General features: G+C 29.8%; 2 protein-coding genes and 1 long non-coding RNA gene across 3 annotated transcripts; all 3 read right to left on the bottom strand.

Annotated features, from left to right (window-relative positions):
* Nucleotides 1-494: 494 nt before the first annotated feature.
* On the bottom strand, nucleotides 495-5413 carry LOC131624355 (E3 ubiquitin-protein ligase RGLG2-like). Its single transcript, XM_058895307.1, has 12 exons — nucleotides 5255-5413; nucleotides 4092-4415; nucleotides 3464-3548; nucleotides 3224-3364; nucleotides 3017-3130; nucleotides 2814-2911; nucleotides 2411-2490; nucleotides 2225-2330; nucleotides 1985-2112; nucleotides 1642-1861; nucleotides 1117-1173; nucleotides 495-910 (listed from the first exon to the last, which is right to left on the bottom strand). The coding sequence occupies exons 2-12, from the start codon at nucleotides 4401-4403 to the stop codon at nucleotides 830-832; spliced, it is 1422 nt and encodes a 473-aa protein (XP_058751290.1). The 5' UTR covers nucleotides 4404-4415; nucleotides 5255-5413; the 3' UTR covers nucleotides 495-829.
* A 6367-nt stretch (nucleotides 5414-11780) lies between these two features.
* On the bottom strand, nucleotides 11781-12823 carry LOC131624314 (uncharacterized). Its single transcript, XR_009290568.1, has 3 exons — nucleotides 12568-12823; nucleotides 12083-12172; nucleotides 11781-11979 (listed from the first exon to the last, which is right to left on the bottom strand). It is a non-coding gene; the product is annotated as an uncharacterized LOC131624314 (long non-coding RNA).
* A 4380-nt stretch (nucleotides 12824-17203) lies between these two features.
* LOC131624313 (GDSL esterase/lipase At5g33370-like) lies at nucleotides 17204-19089 on the bottom strand. The gene is made up of 4 exons (XM_058895261.1): nucleotides 18800-19089; nucleotides 18583-18710; nucleotides 18262-18504; nucleotides 17204-18151 (listed from the first exon to the last, which is right to left on the bottom strand). Exons 1-4 carry the CDS (start codon nucleotides 19038-19040, stop codon nucleotides 17666-17668), a joined length of 1098 nt encoding a protein of 365 aa, XP_058751244.1. The 5' UTR covers nucleotides 19041-19089; the 3' UTR covers nucleotides 17204-17665.
* Between the last annotated feature and the right edge of the window lie 1285 nt (nucleotides 19090-20374).

Raw genomic sequence — 20374 nt, 5'->3', positions numbered from 1 at the left:
TGCATTCCAAATCTCGACAACAGTAGTATAATACATGAATTTTTCTCCTTCTCCTATTTCATTTGTCATGGAGTTTAGCGGTCAATACACAGAACACAAATGTGTAATGGGGTTTGGTCTTCTTTGTCCAATTATTTTGCATTTTTTCCTTCCCTTCTCTTGGAAGACAGATACAAACTAATTTAGCGCATTGTGAATACTTCTGTGAGAAATGTTTCGTTCAAACGAATGGTATTATTGCTAGCATCCCATTCGTGATGTTTTCTTTTGGATCCAAGGTGTAGTTGTAGTAGCTGACCAAGAGAATTTTCTTGGAAAAGAACATTGCTGCTAATACCATTTGAAATATTGTAATTTTTATTTCCCTTGTAAAATGTATTACATAGATCAATTGCTACCATTTATTCCTATATATACAAAAGGAAAGAATCATGAAGATTGAAGTAAATAAATAAGACATCTGCCCCAGAATCATTGGCAACTGGCTTTCATCATTTGTCATGAAAGATGTAGATCAGTAAATAATTTGAAATTAATTCCAAATCCATATTCAGCAAATTCATCCTTGATTTTTATTAAACACTACAATTTCAATCTGCTATTTTTTTTCAGCTATCAGCCAGCTTCTAAGTTCATCCGCTAAAACTTAAGTTGCCAAACCATCACTATCAGAAACAAAAATGATTGAAAAATAAAAAAAATAAGGAATGGTTACCTATAGGAAGTACCACTTTTCACAGGAGAAACAAAGATTTAATCTAATGTTTTATACACAACCACAAAAAAATTCAAAGAATACATATAAATACTCCCAACATAAGATGCTGGCTTAGTATAGCTTTATTCTGGTGTTGATGGGGCTCCTACAGATGGGACACGTCTGCAGATCTGGTCCACATTCGCAACATGTCTGTCATGTTACAAAGAAATCATAAGCATTAGATCCTTAAAAAAATCTCAAATGTTGATCAAATATAAATTATCCTACAAAACTATTAAAATCTAAATTTAAGATTCTTATGAACCTAATTAGAGTTTTTTTATTGCTTATGAGCCAAGAGTTCTCTGTTTTTTGAAGCAGACCAATTTGTAAACTTGCTAAAATATTGCTTTTACCTGATGCCCGCATCCGAAGGCCATGTCTTTTGGATTGCTCAAACATATAGGGCAAAGCTGCACAAAATCAATTTAATTTGTTAATTTTACAGTTTGGAAATATTTAATAATAAATTTATGCTAACATGAACCATTTCAAATTCAATCCCTATATGAAACATATAAAATGCACAGCAAGCAACCAGGAAATAAAATTATGCAAATAATACAACCTGGATGATGCATGACAGTTGACAACTTCACAAGTACCTTTCAGATTTAGTCATTAAAAATAAAATGGGTACTCCAATAACTCAACAGAACATGTAATTGATGTCATTCATCTCTTCTCACAAGACCAAGTACTAGTAGATGCTTTATCAGAAGAGTAATCAAATTACTCAACTGAGGCATGTAAAGATAATCCTAAGCTATATGGAGAAATAAACACGATATATAATTTAAGCAATTTCCTGTAACATTCATGTTTGAACCCAAAAGACCAGATCAGACACATTTTTATTAGAAGCACTTTGTAGGTTGTACCTGATTTTCATATGTAGAACTTGGGGCAGAAGGAGATGTGCCAACTACTTTGCTGTCGTCAGGGTAAGAAGGTGCACTCTGCTCAAAACTAGCAGGGGCATGATAAGGTTTTGAAGCGCCAAAAGATGCTGAACCATAAGGTTTTGAAGTGCTAAAAGATGGTGAGCCGTAAGAGGGTGTTGGGAGGGCAACTCTCTGAGGAGCACTGGCCTTCCGACTACTGTTTGAGATAAATAAGCACAAATATGGACAAACTTTTGTCAGAAATAAACTTTAAGATTTGTTTTTTTTTTTATTTAAAAAGAAATAGAATAATACTGAAGGTATTGAATCAAAATTTTACCCCAGTAGATCAAGCTCTATTGCGGCTTTATACTGAGAAGGAATTTCCATCAATGCTGCGAGAGCAAATGCTGCCTCTTTTCGTGAAGGAGGAATGTTTTTTGACATGATTTCCGTGAAATTCACAAACTAAAGAAGCACAAAGAGAATTCCACAATAATTAAGGGGATGAAATCCAATTATTTAGAACATTTTAACTAGTATTAATTAATCAATATTCTGTATGCTTTTCATTATCTACCTGAAAATTATCAAAGACCCTGGCTGGCATATTGTCATCAAATTCCTTCATCATGTCCCAAGGTCCATCTCCAACACCGACCAATATGATTGAAAGAGGAAATTTACTGCAACAGAGTAGAAACGTAAGAAAAGATATTTAAAAATAGAACATTATTAAGAATAACCTTGCAGCATAATCAATCACCTGGCTTCAACAATGGCATCCACAGTTTTCTGTTCCTGTGGACTAAGCCTCCCTTGATCAGTGTCAATGCTTCTTGTAACCTGCACCAAACAAAGTTATGGGCATATATAGCATAAGATGTTTTGAAAACAAATCAAATCAAATCGGGAAAAGACTTAGTCCCAACAAATAAGCAAACAAATGATCAGGTGGGGGAATAAACCAAAAGTATCTACACTTAGTTGTTAAAACTTGATGGGTGAAAATGAACAATGAACATTCAGTTAGATTCTGTTCATATTTCAAATTCAACTACTTTTTCCTTTGAAATGATATAAGCACAAGTGGAGAAAGTAAGAAGCAATCCAGTCTTTCTGATTTGTTCAAAGATAAACCCATACATACTGGATAGAGAATAGAATACCTGGCCATCTGCAATTATCACTAAAACATGGTACTGGCCTCCACTCTGCTCAACAATTGTCATGGCCATTTCAACAACCGGTGCAAAGGATGTAGGGCCTGATGTTAAAACATATCGACGATTAGTTTTCAGTATTACAATATCTATAATATGAATAAGTAGAATTCCCACAAGAACAACAAGATAAGTAGTAAATGTATAACCTGCAAGTCGAATATTAGGAACAATTTCCCTATACCGACTCAAAACTTCTTCAAACCCATTGCAAAATCTTTCGTCTGGATAGAAACTAAAGACATCTTGATCATGAGTTGAGGCTGCCATGATATCACAGTAATGCTCATTAGCACTAGCACATTTTAAATCACAAACAAAAAAACAATTCAATTTCTAAGTTGAGAGAGACATACCATCTCCAAATCCAAAACAAGGAATCAAGTTATCCTCATCAAATGCGGCCAAGGTTTTCCCAACAATGGATATTGCTTGTTCGTAGGGATTTGGACCATTCCCGATGTGATGCAAACTTTTTCTGTTAAATGAATGCTTTCCTGAAAGCAACATCAAGCTGAGCATATATTTCACAACAATATAATGCATAAATTAAAATCTTAGCATAGAAAACTATACATTTATAAATTTGGCCTAACCTGTCCACTCATTGCTCTTGGTGAAATCAATTCCAAGAATAAGATTAGAAGACTCGAGGCCTGCACGTGCAAGAGCTTCAGTCACCTGTAATGAAATATAAGTATAAAAACTACTTGAGTACTAAGAATTGAAATAATGATAAAGAAAAATAGTTTTCCCTAAATAAAAAGATGAATAAGTAGCATTGTCAGTGAGATGGAAATTTAAAAATTGCAAGATAACATCATTTTCAGCTAAATCATGTCAAGTCACATAGATATCAACACAAAAATAGTAAAATCACGCATTGCTCTAAATTCATCAGGAAGAAAAAAACTTAACATGCAGGGCCATTCTCTTTCACCTCTGTGAATGCAATTTAGTGAACTTAAATGGCTAAAAGGGGAAACATGATGAGGTGACAGCCATTCAAAGGTATTTTGTAGGGAAAGCACAGGATATTCTATTTTAAAATCTACCATATGTCGAATTCTAAATTAATCTATCTCAGAGAGTCGTCACCATCTCCTAAATCCCAGAATATAATAAATAAAAGCTAGAATAAGTAAAGCACTTCAATTCCCATGTGCATACAAAATATCTACATAGGTATAAGGATCTTTTAATCAACATGCAAACATCTTTTACCTCATCTATGGAGTTGTAATTATCAGCAATCCTTGAGTATTTCCTCTCTAACTTTCTCTTATCATCGTGACGGGGCACTCTACCACTAGTATGAGGCTCATGGTCATAGTTTTGTGGAGGAGGAGGAGGCCGGGTATCATAATACGGTTGATAAGAAGGCTGTTGTGAATCATAGCTATATGGATAACCACCCTGACCGTAACCCGAATGCGGATCAGGATATGAATTCCAAGAAGAAGCAGAAGCAGATGAACTTGATCGCAAAGATGAATCCTGCCTCAAATTTTCCTCTTTAGAACTTTGTCCCCCCATCAACTTAATTCTCTGAAAAACACCAAAACAACAACAGTAACAACACCAATTCCAATTCCTAACCGCTTATCTCCTAACAAAATCCAGCAGAAAGAGAAAACCAATCCAAAACCAAAAACCCAACTAACAAATTGAATCAAAAGTCAAAACCAGACTTTACAAACCGACTTAAAACCAATCCAAAATTCAAATTCCTAACAACCCACTTATCTTTTTGCCAAAAATCAGTAGAAAACTAATTCAAAATTGAGCTTAAAAGCCAATTGACTTAAAACCAATCCAAAATTCAAATTCCTAACAACCCACTAATCTTTTTAACAAAAATCAGTAGAAAACCAATTCAAAACCGAACTTAAAAGCCAATTCCAGACTCTATAAATGGATAGATGAGTATCTTGTTGAAGGTTGAAGTTCACCACTTTCCAAGCAATTCAAACAAACTTCACCGACTCAAAGAAGCAAACTTTCATTAAGTAACCTTTTAGATATATTCAAAAAAGAAAGCCTCAATAAGTAACGTTTGAATGCAAAAACAAATATAGCCGCCTCAAAAAACTTCAAATACAATCAACACACGCAACCTCTATTTGGTAACCAAAAGCCTTAAATGTACAAAAACTCGTTCAACGGAAAAAAAATCGATTAATTAATTAACCCTAAATAACAATTCAATTTCCATACAACTGTCTAATAGTAACAATTCGTGTTTATCGATTAACACGTTTAGATTAATCAAAAATCAAGATTGCTAAAAATGTTAATCCTAATCATAATTGCTATTTATGAGATTAACGACATTGTGTTAGAGCGAAGAAGCGAGAGATTCGAAAGGGATTGGAAGGTGGAGATACCTGAATCTGGAAAGTGAATGAACATGGTGGTTGGGATATTCTTGAATCGCGGGTTGAGATAAAAAGCGCGATGCAAGAAAGAGAACGCGATTATTGAAAACGCGAAAAGAAGAGAGTGAAAAAAAGCTGAAAGGGTGAAACGCACCTTTTTTTTTTTAGTAGTTTTATTTTGTTATTAGATTATTTCTTTTTAAAATCAATTATTGTTGTTTGGTAGTAACGGAAATGATGGAGATGGAAGATGGGAACACATGGAGCTTGAAGTTTCTTTTTGTTTTTTGTACAAGGAGTGCAGTTTCTAATTCTATTATCCATTTTAAAATAAAATTGAAATTAATTTTGACTAAGATAATTATGTAAAATTGCTTTTAGTTAAAAGTAAATTAAATATACTCATGGTTAGTTGGTTTAATGGTGATTGACGCTGAATCCAGTAAAGAGAACACTAAAATTGAATGAATATGAATTTTGACTAATATGTAGTTGGTCCAGTGGTGATTGGCGCTGGACTTGGTAGGGAGAACCACGGTTCGATCCCCCGCAACTGCGATCGGGAGGGGGCTTGACCCACTTGATGCCAGAGCTGTTCCCCCGAACCGGACTAAACCGGTGGTTATAAACCAAAAAAAAAAAATAAAATGTATTGAGAATAACTTGAATATTAATGTTAATAAAGATATAATTGAAAAATAATAATTAATTGTAAATTAAAAAAGTGAAGATAAAAGTTATTTAAAAAATTGATAAACATTCTTTCTAATTTTAAAATATTCACTAACTTCTCATAAGATATATTAAAATCACACTAACGTTCCCTCTAACTTTTAGCAACTAAAAAAAATCGTATGTATAGATAATATTTACCTACGGTTGTTATTTGTCACTAAATACTTTCGTTAGTATATATAAATTTAGGAGAAATTAATGCATATTTTCAAATTATATGAGCGTGTTAGTATCATTTTAACATACCTCAAAAAAGGTTAATGTAATCATATTAAATTATAATCCTAAAAGTTCTTCCCACCAAAAATTCCCGCCAAAACTTTTAATAAATAATAAATAATTAAATTAAAAATTAATTAATTAAATAAATTAAAAACTCCCACTACTTTAAAAATATTTATTACTATTTATTTAATATTTATATTCATTTTAATTTAATTTATTATTTAATAAAAATTACTTTTCTTCCACTAACCCACTAACTCTTATATTCATTTAATTTTTATTAAATAAATAACTAATAGCTATAATTCATTTTTAAAAAACTAATAACTCCCACAAACTTCTCTCATCAAATTTTCCCACCAAAAATTTATAATAATTAAATAATTAAATAAAAAACTCACCAAATTTTCCTACCAAAAATTTATAATAATTAAATAAAAAACTAATAATATTATTTTATTTCATATTTAAAAAAAATCTTATATCTTCCCATTTAAACAAAATAGGCTTTAACCCCCTCTTAACCTAACTAAACCCACGTTTGATTTATTTGTACTAATAATTGAATAATTAAATTAAAACCAATTGTAATAATTAATTTTAGAAAATTAAAAACTACTCACTTAAACAAAATGGCTTTTAAACCACTCTTAATCGATTTACCCCAACTAAACCCACGTTTTCAAATTGAATAAATAAAAATAATAATAATTAATTTTAAAAAATTAATAACTTCTCATTTGAAAACCACTCTTAATCCATTAACCCCCAAGTAAACCCACGTTTCCAGATTAAATAAATAACACTTAATTTCACGTTTTCAAACTATATAAATGAAAAGACATTAAGGTGAAAATTTCAATTTCATGATATCCATTTAGATGAGAAGGTTCTTTCCCCTTTCTTATTCATTTTTAATTACTCAATTTCAATATAGGGTTCACCTTTCTTCAACTTCTTTATTCCATTTTATTATTTTTATTTGTTTGTATTTTACTGATTATGTTTCTATTTTTACTGAAATTAAAAAGAAACAATGTTAGATGTTATCCGCTCCACCATTTTCTCATTTCCTCTTTTTCAATACTTTGTAGTTTCAAATATTTGCAATTTGTAGAAGAATATGTCTGGATCTCCATATTTCCATTATTAATTTAATTTCTTCATGCTACCTCTTTTTTAATACCATTATTTGTAGTTCCAAATATTTGTAATTAGTAGAAATTATTTAAGAATCTATTCTTGAAGACTTTGGATTCCATACACAAATTTCTTCTTAGACTTTAATTGTTTTCTTTTCACTTCTCCATATTAGTTCTCTTTATACAATAATCTTTATTTTAAAGTTCTCCTAAGTTTTTTTAATGTTTGTTAATTCTTTATTTTTTTTTGCAGGTGTAAATTTAATTGTTAATGAAGTGAAATTGTGAAAGATGGAGGGCTTGAAGATGAATGTTATAATTCTTTTTAATTTATTTTTATTATTTAATGTTATAATATATTACATTCTTTTAATTGTATTGACGTTTATCAGCATTTTATTATTTGTTCGTGGGTTTTAAAGTTCTTATAACTTTATTAATGTTTGTTAGTTCTCACTTACATATTTTCGTTTCATCCACACAATATCAAGAGAAAGCCAACAAAAGTAGTTGTTTTTTTCTTTTCACTTCTCCATATTATCTTTATACAATAGTCCTTCTTTTAGAGTTCTTCTAAGTTTGTCAATGTTTATTAACTCTTGATTTTTTTTTTCAGGTACAAATTAAAGGGTTAATGAAGTGAAATTGTGAAAAATGGAGGGCTAGAAGATAAATATTATAAAAATTTTAATTTATTTTAATTATTTAATAATATAATATATTATATTCTTTTAATTCTATTGACGTTTATTAGCCTTTTATTATATCTTTTTGGGTGGTTTTAAAGTTCTTATAATTTTATTAATGTTTGTTAGTTCTTACTTATAAATTTTGGAGAATTATGAAATAATTTTTTTAAAAGTTTTTATTGAAGAAGTTGGACTGTGCAAGATAGAGAATTATTAGATGAATGTTATAAAATTATTTATTAATTTTTTTAATTTCAATGTTATAATATATTATGTTATTTTAATTTTATTTATTTTTTAATATTTTTTTTAGTAGCTATTGCTTTTGAAGTTCTTTTATTTTATTCATGCTTATCAATTTAAATATATTTTTTTACTAAATTTAAAATATTTTATTGATGATATAAAAAAACACAATCAATAAAAAACTTTAAATTATTTTTAAACATATAATTTTTTTTAAAAATTAAATAACATTTACCGTGCATCGCACGGGTAGACGGCTAGTTTATTAACTTTTATTAACTTAAGTGTAAGAAAAATCAAATAAAAAGTGGTTAGTTAACTATACTTGATATTGAGCTTGTTCTATTATTTGAGTCGTAGATTTTCTTGGTGGGTGGTCTATGATATATTCAAGTTTATACTCAAATCATTACACAAACCTGTAAAGCCATTAGCTATTTTAATAGGTAATTGATCTAAAAGACATTAAAGTGTGAAAATATTAAAAGTTTTGTGAGATGGAATTTTTTTGAGTTGAGATGTAGTATTAATGTGGTACTTGTGGTATCTTGTGTCCACCTATTGTAGTTCGGACATCAGGTGAAAGTCTAAGAGTTATGTTGAATTGTTATGTCATCCTTTGGAATGCACTCATGATAAAATTTGGACATGTGTGTCGATCGTCTTATTTGCATAATGATGTGCATGTTATTTTTTTTTGGCGTGACAACAATTGTTGAATTTATTGATTTTGCATGTTGTCGTTCGTGTAATGAGTGAATATGAATCGTTCGTAACTATTGATGTAGGGTTGTCTTCAACAATTTTATATTTTTTCTATTCCATTTTCCTATTTTTGGATTTTGTATTTTCTTTCAAATCTTCAAGTCTTTCTTAGTTTATGCCTTCAATCCTAAACCTCGGTTCTTCCTCTCTTTTTTCATGCTACGTCTGATTTTTGTTTCTATATTCGTATATGTATTATTTAACAACCATGACGCAATTGAGCATGATGATTATAAAAGGACTATTTTGATTTTTTATCCATCAATTGTGACCATGTTTTCGAGGATTAAAAGAAGGTCACCTCGATTTCTTCCTTAAATAGATATCATGTTCGATTAAGGTCACGTGTGGTTTTGTACAAATCTGATAACATAATTATGATAGAAATTTGTCGGATATGATTAGATAGAAAGAAGTATCATAGAGGAAAATAATGTGTTTTTTAGGGGTGTTCGCGGTGCGGTTTGGGCGGTTTTGACGAAAAAAATCATCCGAACCGCAAGAGAAAAAATAGTGTAGTTTGGTTTGGTTCGGTTGGCTTTTAAAAAAAATCCGAACCAAACCAAACCAAACTAATGCGGTTTGGTTCGGCTCGGTTGGTTCGGTTTTTTACAAATATTTTATTGAGTCATACATACACATATAGATGACAACATAATTCTATATTTAGACATTCATATACTATCAAATAACAACAAAACTCGTCATATTTTGACAACAATTTTCCATTTAATATGTAAAAATTAAATTAGACAAAAGTGGAATATTAAACATAAAATAATAGCATAAAATAATATAAAAATTATTATAATGAAACAAAAAATAGAAGAGACGAAAGATTAGTGAAGGTGAAAAAGAAAAAAAAAGTGTTGAGAGATTAGAGAAGAAGATGTGCGATAAAAACGAAACTAGAATACAAAACATTTACATAAAAATGAGAAGTTGAAAAGAAAGAATATAAGAGAGTACAAAGATTATAGAAGAAGAGAGAAATATGTGGCAAAGAAGGTGCGATAATGTTATTAGGGATTTGAGAAGATCGGGACTGAAATTATATGTGTAAGAATGAGAAAATTGTTTGTAATCATAAGGCTAATGTATAATAGGTTTAAGTTTTGGTTGGATGTGAGTTAAGTAAAATTTAGGTTGTAACATAATGCGGTTTGATTCGGTTTGGTTCGGTTTACAAAATACAAACCGCAAATCGAACCGAACCGTGCGGTTTTGTTAAAAAATGACCCAAACTAATCCGAACCAAATGCGGTTTTTTGCGGTTTCGGTTTGGTTTGGTTTGGTTTACGGTTTTCTATTGGGTTGGTTTGGTTTTGACCAGCCCTAGTATTTTTGAATGAAGATTATGTTAGAATGTTTGTTTTGTCTCATTCTATCCTTATGACATGAAAATAAACATATCTAAAGTTTTTGATTGAGTGGCGAAAAAATTATATACATTAAATATTTATATAAAAATATATTAATGAGTATGTGGTAAAATAATGAAATTATTATTATTAATGATAAAAAAGAGGTATATTACATAAAATATACTATTTTACATCCAAGAAATTGAAAACATTTTAATAAATGATATTTTGTGTGTGTTTATTTTTTATTTTAATTTAACTATATATAAAATAATATAATGAAAGAGGTATGCAAATTGTCATCAATTAGTAAAAGAAAAATTGACGTTAAAACAAAAATTAAAAAAGATATAGTTAAAAAAAAACAGGCTTCACTAAAACTATGTTTTCCCTTAATTTATACCTTTATAAAAACATTTTTTGGTAATAAAAAAGAAATTTTAAATCATTTAAAGAATATTTTAAAAATGATTTAAAAAATTGGTAAAAAAATGATAACATTGAGTACAATGGAGTTAGTTGAATTTTAATTTAGCACTAAATACAACATATATAATTTTGTTTAAATATAATAATAGAATTAGTGGAGTGTCACATAGTGGAAAGCATGATGATGATTGATGATAATTTGTTAATTGTTGCTTCAAGTTCAACCATAGTGGATTCCACACCAAGAAAATAAGATAGAACGGCTAGTGGACTTCTTTTTTACTTTTCATCTTGATACACGTGTCACATGGTTTTTATGAGCTCGTTCATATTCATCTCGTGAATACTATAGTTTTGCTAGGTACATTTAGTAAAGGACGTGAACATAGGTCTACTTTTAGAGATGTTTTGATCCATATTCTATAGATATTTATAAAAAATATCTATAATAAATAGAGTAAATATCTTTAAAGGTTAAATATATTTGTGGTCCCTATAAATAACTCAAAATTTAATTTTAGTCCCTATAAATTTTTTTTTTAAAGAATGGTCCTCTTAAAATTTTTCGTCCCTAGTGTCTATTTGGTCTAACGGAAGCTGACGTGGCATACCATGTTGCATGACACGTTAACATGCAAAAAAAAAAATGTTAGATTGCGGGGGGTTTAAACCTCCCTAAATTTAAGTATTTTTTTCAATTGTTACATTCCAATTTTTTCTCAGCTACTACTAGTTAAATTAATATTCACATGCTTGATAATTCTAAACAATGTAATGGAAGTTGACTCTAACAAAAACAACAGCTACCATTTGAATAAATTTGTAATCACTAAATAAAAATAAAATTGATAATATACAATAATATCCTAAACCTAACCCTATTGATCTCGACAAATAAATAAGCATACACCAAAAGCACATATCATTATGTTTTCACCTCATCTCCTACACTACAAACATCAGAAAGCAATTGAAACTAAAACGAAACAAACTAGTATTAACTGGGGACTTAAAAACAAAGTTGGACAGATAAAAAATAAAATGAACTTCGTTTGACCTGGGAAAGCAACCTTGTTCCCATCCATGAGTTTCTTTTTTCCCCACTCATTCACAAAAAGTAGCTCCCGCTCACCTTCGACCTGCCAATAGAAACAACTACAAATTAATAGCAGCGCCAATAGCAAACAACTGACCAAGTAATATCAGAATTCCCAACACAATTGAAAATAAGGTGATGATAACCTCAAACAGAAAGTCAACTGAATTTAAATTAGCGTATTTCCACTTTAAGAGTCCTTCATGAGTTTGTGGTACATAAGGATCGTCCCAACCCTGGTAAGTAATATAATCAGTAACAAACTTCATGAATCCAAAACAAAAGGAAAAGAATAACATTTCAAGTTAACAAGGATTCAGAAGTAAAAGGAATAGAGCAGGAAGCAGATGTAGTCTATGTATATTGGTTCTTTTCCTTCCAAATCCTTGACCAGACTAATATAACTATTGAGCCACAAAGATTTAATCGATACTGATTATTGCGTAGATCCCATTTTAGGAGGCAATCAACAGATTCAAAAGATAAGATACCCAAAAAGGGAACAACAGGCAAGGATTAAAACAACAATAAATGTGTGATTTGCTAGCTTGGCACATAAAAGAAAGCCTCATTCTAGTGTGTAGTACACTTGAAAGTGACCACTGATAATTGATCACCATTTACAACCTACCTGAAATATGAGACCGTCTGCCTCATGTGAGAGTCTTTTGATGAATTCCTTTAAAAGCTTTGTGACAGTAGAAAGCAACCAAAAATCTTTCCTCCTCACCTAAACACTTCAAAAATACTAACAGTTAGCAAAAAGAGAAAAAACGAGGCTTCATGTATTCTGTGATCAATTTAAGGTTCAAGATGCATGCCCTGAATGGTTCCAGGTCATATCTATAGTAAGGATTTCTGCTCTGGTATATATGTTGTCGTTCATGATTCCTAGGTTCAATCACTTCTTTCTCAACATCTGATAATTGTGCAGGGTGTCTTCATTAATCCTACTTTCATTAAGCTGTTTGGTCTTACGTTAAATTACGCTACGTGTTTGATGATACGAATCAAAGAAGTGTTGTATCATCTTATTCAAAATTTAAAGTGTTTGAAAGAGCTTATTACAAATGGTGCAATGGGGTGTAAACTCTCTCATTAATGAATACATTAAGTCATATCATCTCATGAGAGTCATATGTAATAAATTTTACGAAATAACAGGACCGACTCTACACTCACATAGAATATCACTAACATAAGCCACATATTTGCAATCTTTTAGTTCCAACCTATTGTTATCCTACTGTTCTCACTATGATTTTATTTTAATCTCAAAAGCCACATATTTGATGTATCTAATTTATATTTGATGTATCTAATTTGTCCTCATAAACCGAAGTGTGCATGCAATGTCATTTTTAATTTTTAATATTAAAGAAATTCAATGCAAACATTAAGAGTATTTCTAAATGGAAAGATAGTGGAAGTATTTCTAAATAGAAAGATACTGGAAGTAGTTACCGAGAGATGATGAATTTAAAGCAAAGACATTATACTGACCACAATGAATATTATATATCTTTGAAATGGTTTTATTATAATATGTTGATTAAATGGTTTAATATATCTCATGTAATCAAATGGTTTTAGTATAATATGCTGATTATGAGAATTGTTTTATAAAGAGAATTGTGTCTTGAATATGAAGTAGCTTTGTCTCTAGCTTGTATGTGATGCATGGAGCATATGAATTGGTGCTTTAAAATCATTGTTTTTAAATTATTTAAAGGAGGTTTAAAACCCCCGCAATCTGTCCTTTTTTTAGTTTTGACTTTACCTGACGTGGCATCATACGTGACGTGCCATGTAAGCCTCCGTTAGTGCAATCTAACAGGAGGGACTAAGAATCGTGACGGAAAATTTTGGGAGGACCAAAGTTCAGAGAAAATTTTTGTAGGGACTAAGATTGAAGGATGTCTTATTTATAGGATTAAAAACTTATTTAACCCTATCTGTAAAATAAGTATGAACAAGGGCACAAATATTTATGTATTAAAATAAGCGGGTATAAGTGGAAGTACGAATATCTTACTACCCACCATGTCCTATACACGCACTATATATTTTTAATATTATAATTAACATTATTATATTAAAACTCATGTTTATCAATTTTTAAATAAATATAACACTATAAAACTATTACATATTTAAATAAAAATATTTATTTATTTCTTAACTCGACAATAAAATTAATAATTTTTTTTAATATTGTTAAAAAATTTAAAAATATATGATATTTTGTAATTAATTAATTTAATTTAACTATAAATACGACTAAATGGATACGAGTACGGGCATTGAGATATCCATAGGGTACGGGTATGAACATTTGTGCCAACACGGATATGGGTTTGGGTATGAGGATTTTTTTTAAACTGCGAATATGAGGACGAGTACTATAGTACCCTACCCAAACCCTGTCCATTGGCATCCCTATCTATCTTTGATAAAATCTTGTATAAATAAATACAATTGATCAATACTTATAATAATAATATCATATGTTTAAAGTTTGACATTTTTTATTTTTTAAAATTTTTTATTAAAGAATTGTCTTTCTAAAAATTAGAAATTTTATCTTTTAATCTCTCAAAACTATTGCTAAATATTAAATCGTCGTTAAAAATTGTCGTTAATTTGTAAAAACCTTCTTTATGTTATAGGAGAGATCAAAAGTTAAAATTTCTAACTTTTTAAATGATTCTTTAACAAAAAAAATTTAGAGAGAAAAAAATAAAATACCTAATTTTAAAGAAAATTTAAACATATTTAACTCTTAATTCAAAGACAAACTATTTGAGAGAAACTACATTTAAATTTTGGATGCATTTTTTATAATATTTTATTTATTTATTTATTTGATTGAATTCGAATTAATATAAACAAAATAACTTGGTCTCTACATTTAATAATTTTTTAAAAATACAATCAAGTATAACAAAAACAACTAATTACAAAAATAAGAGAATAAACCTAATCTGAAAAGACGAAAAAACAAAAATAAAACAAAAGCTAACACTAGACAATGCTTGTTCCTGAAGAATAATATTGATAACTTTCTCGAAGCTGGCCGAGAGAAGTCGCACTGGATAAGTATTACTAATTGAATGATTGCTTGTCCTTCTCTCTTTTGAGGATTGCTTATTTATAGTGCACGATATCAATGGAGTAATGACTTTATATTCATGGTTATCATTGTTATGGTTTTCTTGTTGTCATGAGTTTCTAATTTAAATCCAAGAAAGAATAAGTTGAGTCAAAGGTAGTAAAGTGAAAAGTTTGTTATTTGTGATTTAAACTATGTCTGGATGTGTGATGCGATTCAACCAAAGTGGGATTCAAATCACCCTTATTTTTAAAGAAAATTTGATGACCATGATTTGATTCAACATCACTATGATTTGAGTCAAGAAGTGTTATGATTTGAATCACATACTTCTCTCATTTTAATCAGATTGATAGGGACAAATTTTTCCACTTTCAAGCAGTTGTTTGATTTGAATCACAATTTGTCTGATTTGAATCAAGCCTTACAAAAAACTTGATTTAAGACTTCTAACTTGTGATTCAAGTAACACTCAATATTTTGACTGATATCAAATTGCAAAAAAAAGGCTAAAACACATTTTTATAGGTCCGATTCTAATTGACTAAATTAGAAGGTGTCTCAAAGGTACATGACTAACAAATGAAGTATAAGATTACAAACAAATTATACAATGTGATAAATCAAATTACATACACATAGAGATCCAGTAATTGGTAGACCATCAAAATAAACAATACAGACTGCAATGCAATTTATGACTCATCTCAGTGTTCAATTTCTCTCACTTTTATGTGTAACCTCCAACACCTATATAAATCCTTTTTGTAATTTTTCTAAATTATTAATATAGAACTCTTGCAAAACTCATAAAAACACAATTTGTTTAGCTTTTTATTTTTATGAAATAGTAAGATAAAAAAATCCACACTTTCACAAATCTTGATTAAAAAAAACTCATGTGTGGTATTCCTTTCAGAAACACGTTCTTGTGAGATCAAGATTGTGTTGTTGAAGAGCTTTTAGATAACCATCAGCATTTTGAACCTTGAACTAAAAATCAGTGTAGTGGTACTCAACTCTAAAGATTGAGTGTGAGTGGTAGATCCAAAGTACATTAGGAAAACTAATATTTTTTATGTGAATTTTTGTTGTGCGTATCATGATAAAGATCGTTTTATCTATGGTATCTAAAAATTGACTTCCAACTAAGAGAAAGAGTATTATCTATACTCTTTTGAAGACTTTGATAGATATGTGTAGATGTTGTTTTGGAACGAAGTTCGGAGTTCCAAACATTCTTTGGTAGAACAAACTGCAAAGGCTCGAACAATGAACCATAGGGCTGAGTAAAACTCGATGTGGAACAGATGCTTAGAGTAGGATCTTTGTGTCTCGCAAGATTTTTGAATCAAGATCAAGTGAAGATCTTGAAAGATTGACAGTTTTAGTGTTCTGCTACAACATAAGGCAAAATCAATATAGACCTGTGTTTGGCTAAAGCAATTTCTTGGCTTGTAGTGTTTAACATTGTTGATTGTTGATCATCTGTTATACCAAAAGCACTCTTGTATTAAATTTTCTTAATAGTGGAAGACTTTGTGAATTTTCAATGGTGAAACCATTGAATAGTAGATTAAACTCTAATGAGAATGAGTCGAATCACTATAACTTTTGTGTATATTCACTCTAACCTTTATTTCTTTTACATAGATATTGTATGCTTAGCCTTTATTGTGCCGTTAGGATTTCCTGTCTTGGTAGTGATTTCTTACATAAAAGTAGGTATGAGGTAGATTAAGCCTCTGAACTATATTTCTTTGGTGATTAATCCTAAAAATTGTGATCGGAGAATTTTTATCAATTAAATAAATTTGAAATAAACTTTTCGGGTGCGTTCGATTGCTACTTGATTGCTTATTAATTTCATCGTGATCATATTATATTCTATAATTATCGTGTCGTTATCTATAATCATGTATTTTCTCCGCTTCTAAACATTTTATTAAATTCTGATTTTGAAAATCAAACATTTTCAATTTTTAATTTTTTAAAACAATCTATTCAACCTTCTTCTAAATCATTCCACTATCATATTCAACCCGCACTATATACTCAACATAACTCAAAAACAATTTAATTTAAAGTTTCCAGCATCATAGCAAAGAACCAAAATTGAATTTAAAAATTGATCTCATCTCTCAAGCAAAAAGTGTTTAGCTCATGATGAGTTTCAACTAAAATATGACAGCATATAGAAGTATGAAAATTACATATCCATATTACAACTCAAAGAAGGAAACATAAGTACATATGAAATAATAAAGATTAGAAACAAATTCACAATGTTGTAGACTCTATCACCGGTGCCACAACAATGCTAATGCTTCTTCTCTAAAAGGAAAGAAATAAAGAGTGAGTAGGTGAATAGAACTGGCAGCTAAGGTTCTCAAAACTGAGCATATTTTGGCAGAAGGCTCACTTGTCTGCATCCAATGGAGCTTCTCTCTCTTATTGATTATGTTTCACAATCATAAAGAGAACTAGAAAAAAGCAAAGTTACCATAACAAAAAAAAAACAATGACCTAGAGATCATGTCATGTCATGCACTAAATATATAATATCCAAAGCATATACTTGTGCTTGGTTTTATTAATTAGGTCATTACTCATATCTTCATATGGTTTCATCCAATGCCAAGATGGTGCTGAGGTTCATTGGATTCATGTAAGCCTTGGAGCCAGCCATAATATCATTGACAATAAGCTTGTTTGCCTTTTCAGATGGATGAAATGCATCCCAAAATGCATACTCATCTCTATTGGAACACAAGTTTGAAAGTGGTGTGCATAGACCTATTCCATTGTTTGGTCCTTGTCCACAACATGCTATTTTTGATGTTTTGAAACCATATTGTCCCGGGTTGTTTACGAAATTAAGGTGAGTTTTTCCTGTGTTAGCTGCAATGAAAACATCTCTACCAAGTTTCTTGTTGAGTGCTAATAACATGCTTTCAAGTTGAGGGTTAAACAATGATGAAGCTCTTTGAATTTCAGTTGAACATTCTCCATTTCTTCCGCGTTGAGCAATTTCCGAAGGAACACATCCCATTGGTCCTGTTCCTGTCACAAGAACTCTTCTTGCTCCCAAATCATACAGTTTCTGCAACAACAAACCATATTCAACTTACATGCACTAACACATAAACACACACCAGACACGACAATGACATTGACACGTTATCATTAGTACTAATATTAAGAGAATGTTACCTGCAAAAGTTTTTTGTACTCAGAAATGAGAAACTTGACATATTGTGGTAATGGATACTGACGAGACCTTGCGGAATAAGGAACCAAGTAGTAATTGTTTACAAAATCATTACCACCAACAGTGATTAAAACAAGTGCTTGATTCACACGAGCTTTTGCTTGTGATGCTCCAATAAGCGCGCTTAATCTATTTTGATACTCTTGAAAATACTCATATTGTCTATACATTCTTATAATGTTTACCTGCAAAATTGCATATATATTAATGTCAATGTAGATACATAATGAAATTATCAAAGAAATAAAGAAAAAAAAATTTACAAATTGAATTCCAGTGTCATTGAGTATTCCAATTCCAGCAGAAGCAAAATTAGCTCCAACAAGAAGCTTTGGTCCTCTTAATTCAGGACTTAAATATGGCAATGTTGCTTCTGCACCAAGTCTCTGACCTGAAAATATAATTCCATTATAGTTATATACAAAAATGAATGAAGATTAATTATATATATAAAAAAAAGAATGAATATGTAAACTTAACTGATAAGATCAGGAATGTTGTAACCATTGGAGAATCTACCAGTTGGTCTGTGAGATGGATAATCGATTCCATACGGAGGAGCATCGGCACGAGCAGTTGTAGCCAAGTAATTGTTATTTCCATTATCAACAAGTGAATCTCCAAACACTAAAAATGTTCTTGGAATTGCTTCAACAAATAATATTCCTCCAAAAACTAAAACAACAAAAGCAAAACTTACTGACAATGAAGAATATGCCATTTCAAAACTATATTTGTTGTTTGTTTAGATGTTTTTGGATGTGGAAAATTACGTTTGATTTATGTGTTTATATAATGATGAATTGTTTCACAGTTTGATTGTGATTCTACTAACATAGGAGGCTCTTTAATAATTGAAGGTTTATTTCTTTTATGTTTTGTTTCTGTAAATGGTGGCAATATGTTAGAAAGATTAAATGTGATTGGTTGGATTCAATAAATAAGTTTCAACTACAATGGTAGATCATTATCTTTTTCATGCTACTTAATATATGCAGCTTATAATTGTCAACAAGTTATAGTCTTAGTTAGAGTTTTAGAGAGAAAATCATTATTGATAGAAAAAGTGTTGATCAAATAATTCAGACTGAAAATAAAGTGTTCAACCAAATCATAAATGATAGGCATGCAAAAGCACTTTTTTCTTCTTTTCTGGTATTCCATTTTGACATTTGTTTTTCAAACTTGATGATATAATTGATTACACTGTTATGGTTATATATGTGCATATAATTCAATTACACACTTATGAAATATCAACAATGATCCTAGATGAGTAAAACAAAATGGTCCTGGTTCACCTTTCCAAATATAAAAAAAATCATATTAGCATTAAACCAAACGGAACCAAAACTTTTTACATTTTGATTGAATTTTGAAAAATAAACTGAACTAAGTCTTCTAAATATTTTTTATTAGTATGATATATTATATTAATCTATTATTCATTAGAATCAAAACAACTAACCACTATTTTAAAAATATGCAAAATTTAAATACAACATTTAAAATGAGCAGAAGGAAATACTAATTTTTGTATTAGTTAAATGAGTTGAAATAAATAAATAGAAATATATTAATAAAAAATAAATATAATTTAAGATATATAAAAATGTTTATAAAAAAACATATAAAATAAAATGGAATGCACTTTCTGAAAGTAGAATGAAATTTCAATGGTAATTGTTGTGACCTTTTGGGTGATATTTTTGGGCAGTGACGGCGGTGTTAGGCAAATGTGAGAATAATAATGGTTTCTGCCATATATGCCGATAAATAATGAAGAGTGTCAAAAAATGTGACACTCATAATTTCAGATACTATTAATTTTATTTTGAATAAAAGATATAAAAGGTGGTAATTTTAGGCTAACTGTTTAACGTGATCCATGGTTTGCTATTAAATTTTAAACTTGTAGGTGCTATTAAAGTCTCATTTCACTTTATCGATGCTCCTTTTCTTGGTAGAGATAGGGTAGAGGGGAGGAGAAAATATACTCTAAGCCAATTTCAGATTTTATCTAAAAATAAGTGTTTTTAGAGATTTAAATGAAAA

Source organism: Vicia villosa, unplaced genomic scaffold (assembly GCF_029867415.1).
Source record: "Vicia villosa cultivar HV-30 ecotype Madison, WI unplaced genomic scaffold, Vvil1.0 ctg.000114F_1_1, whole genome shotgun sequence".
Lineage (NCBI taxonomy): Eukaryota > Viridiplantae > Streptophyta > Magnoliopsida > Fabales > Fabaceae > Vicia > Vicia villosa.
Note: the sequence above shows the minus strand (reverse complement) of the source record. Positions and strands in the feature narration are given on the sequence as shown.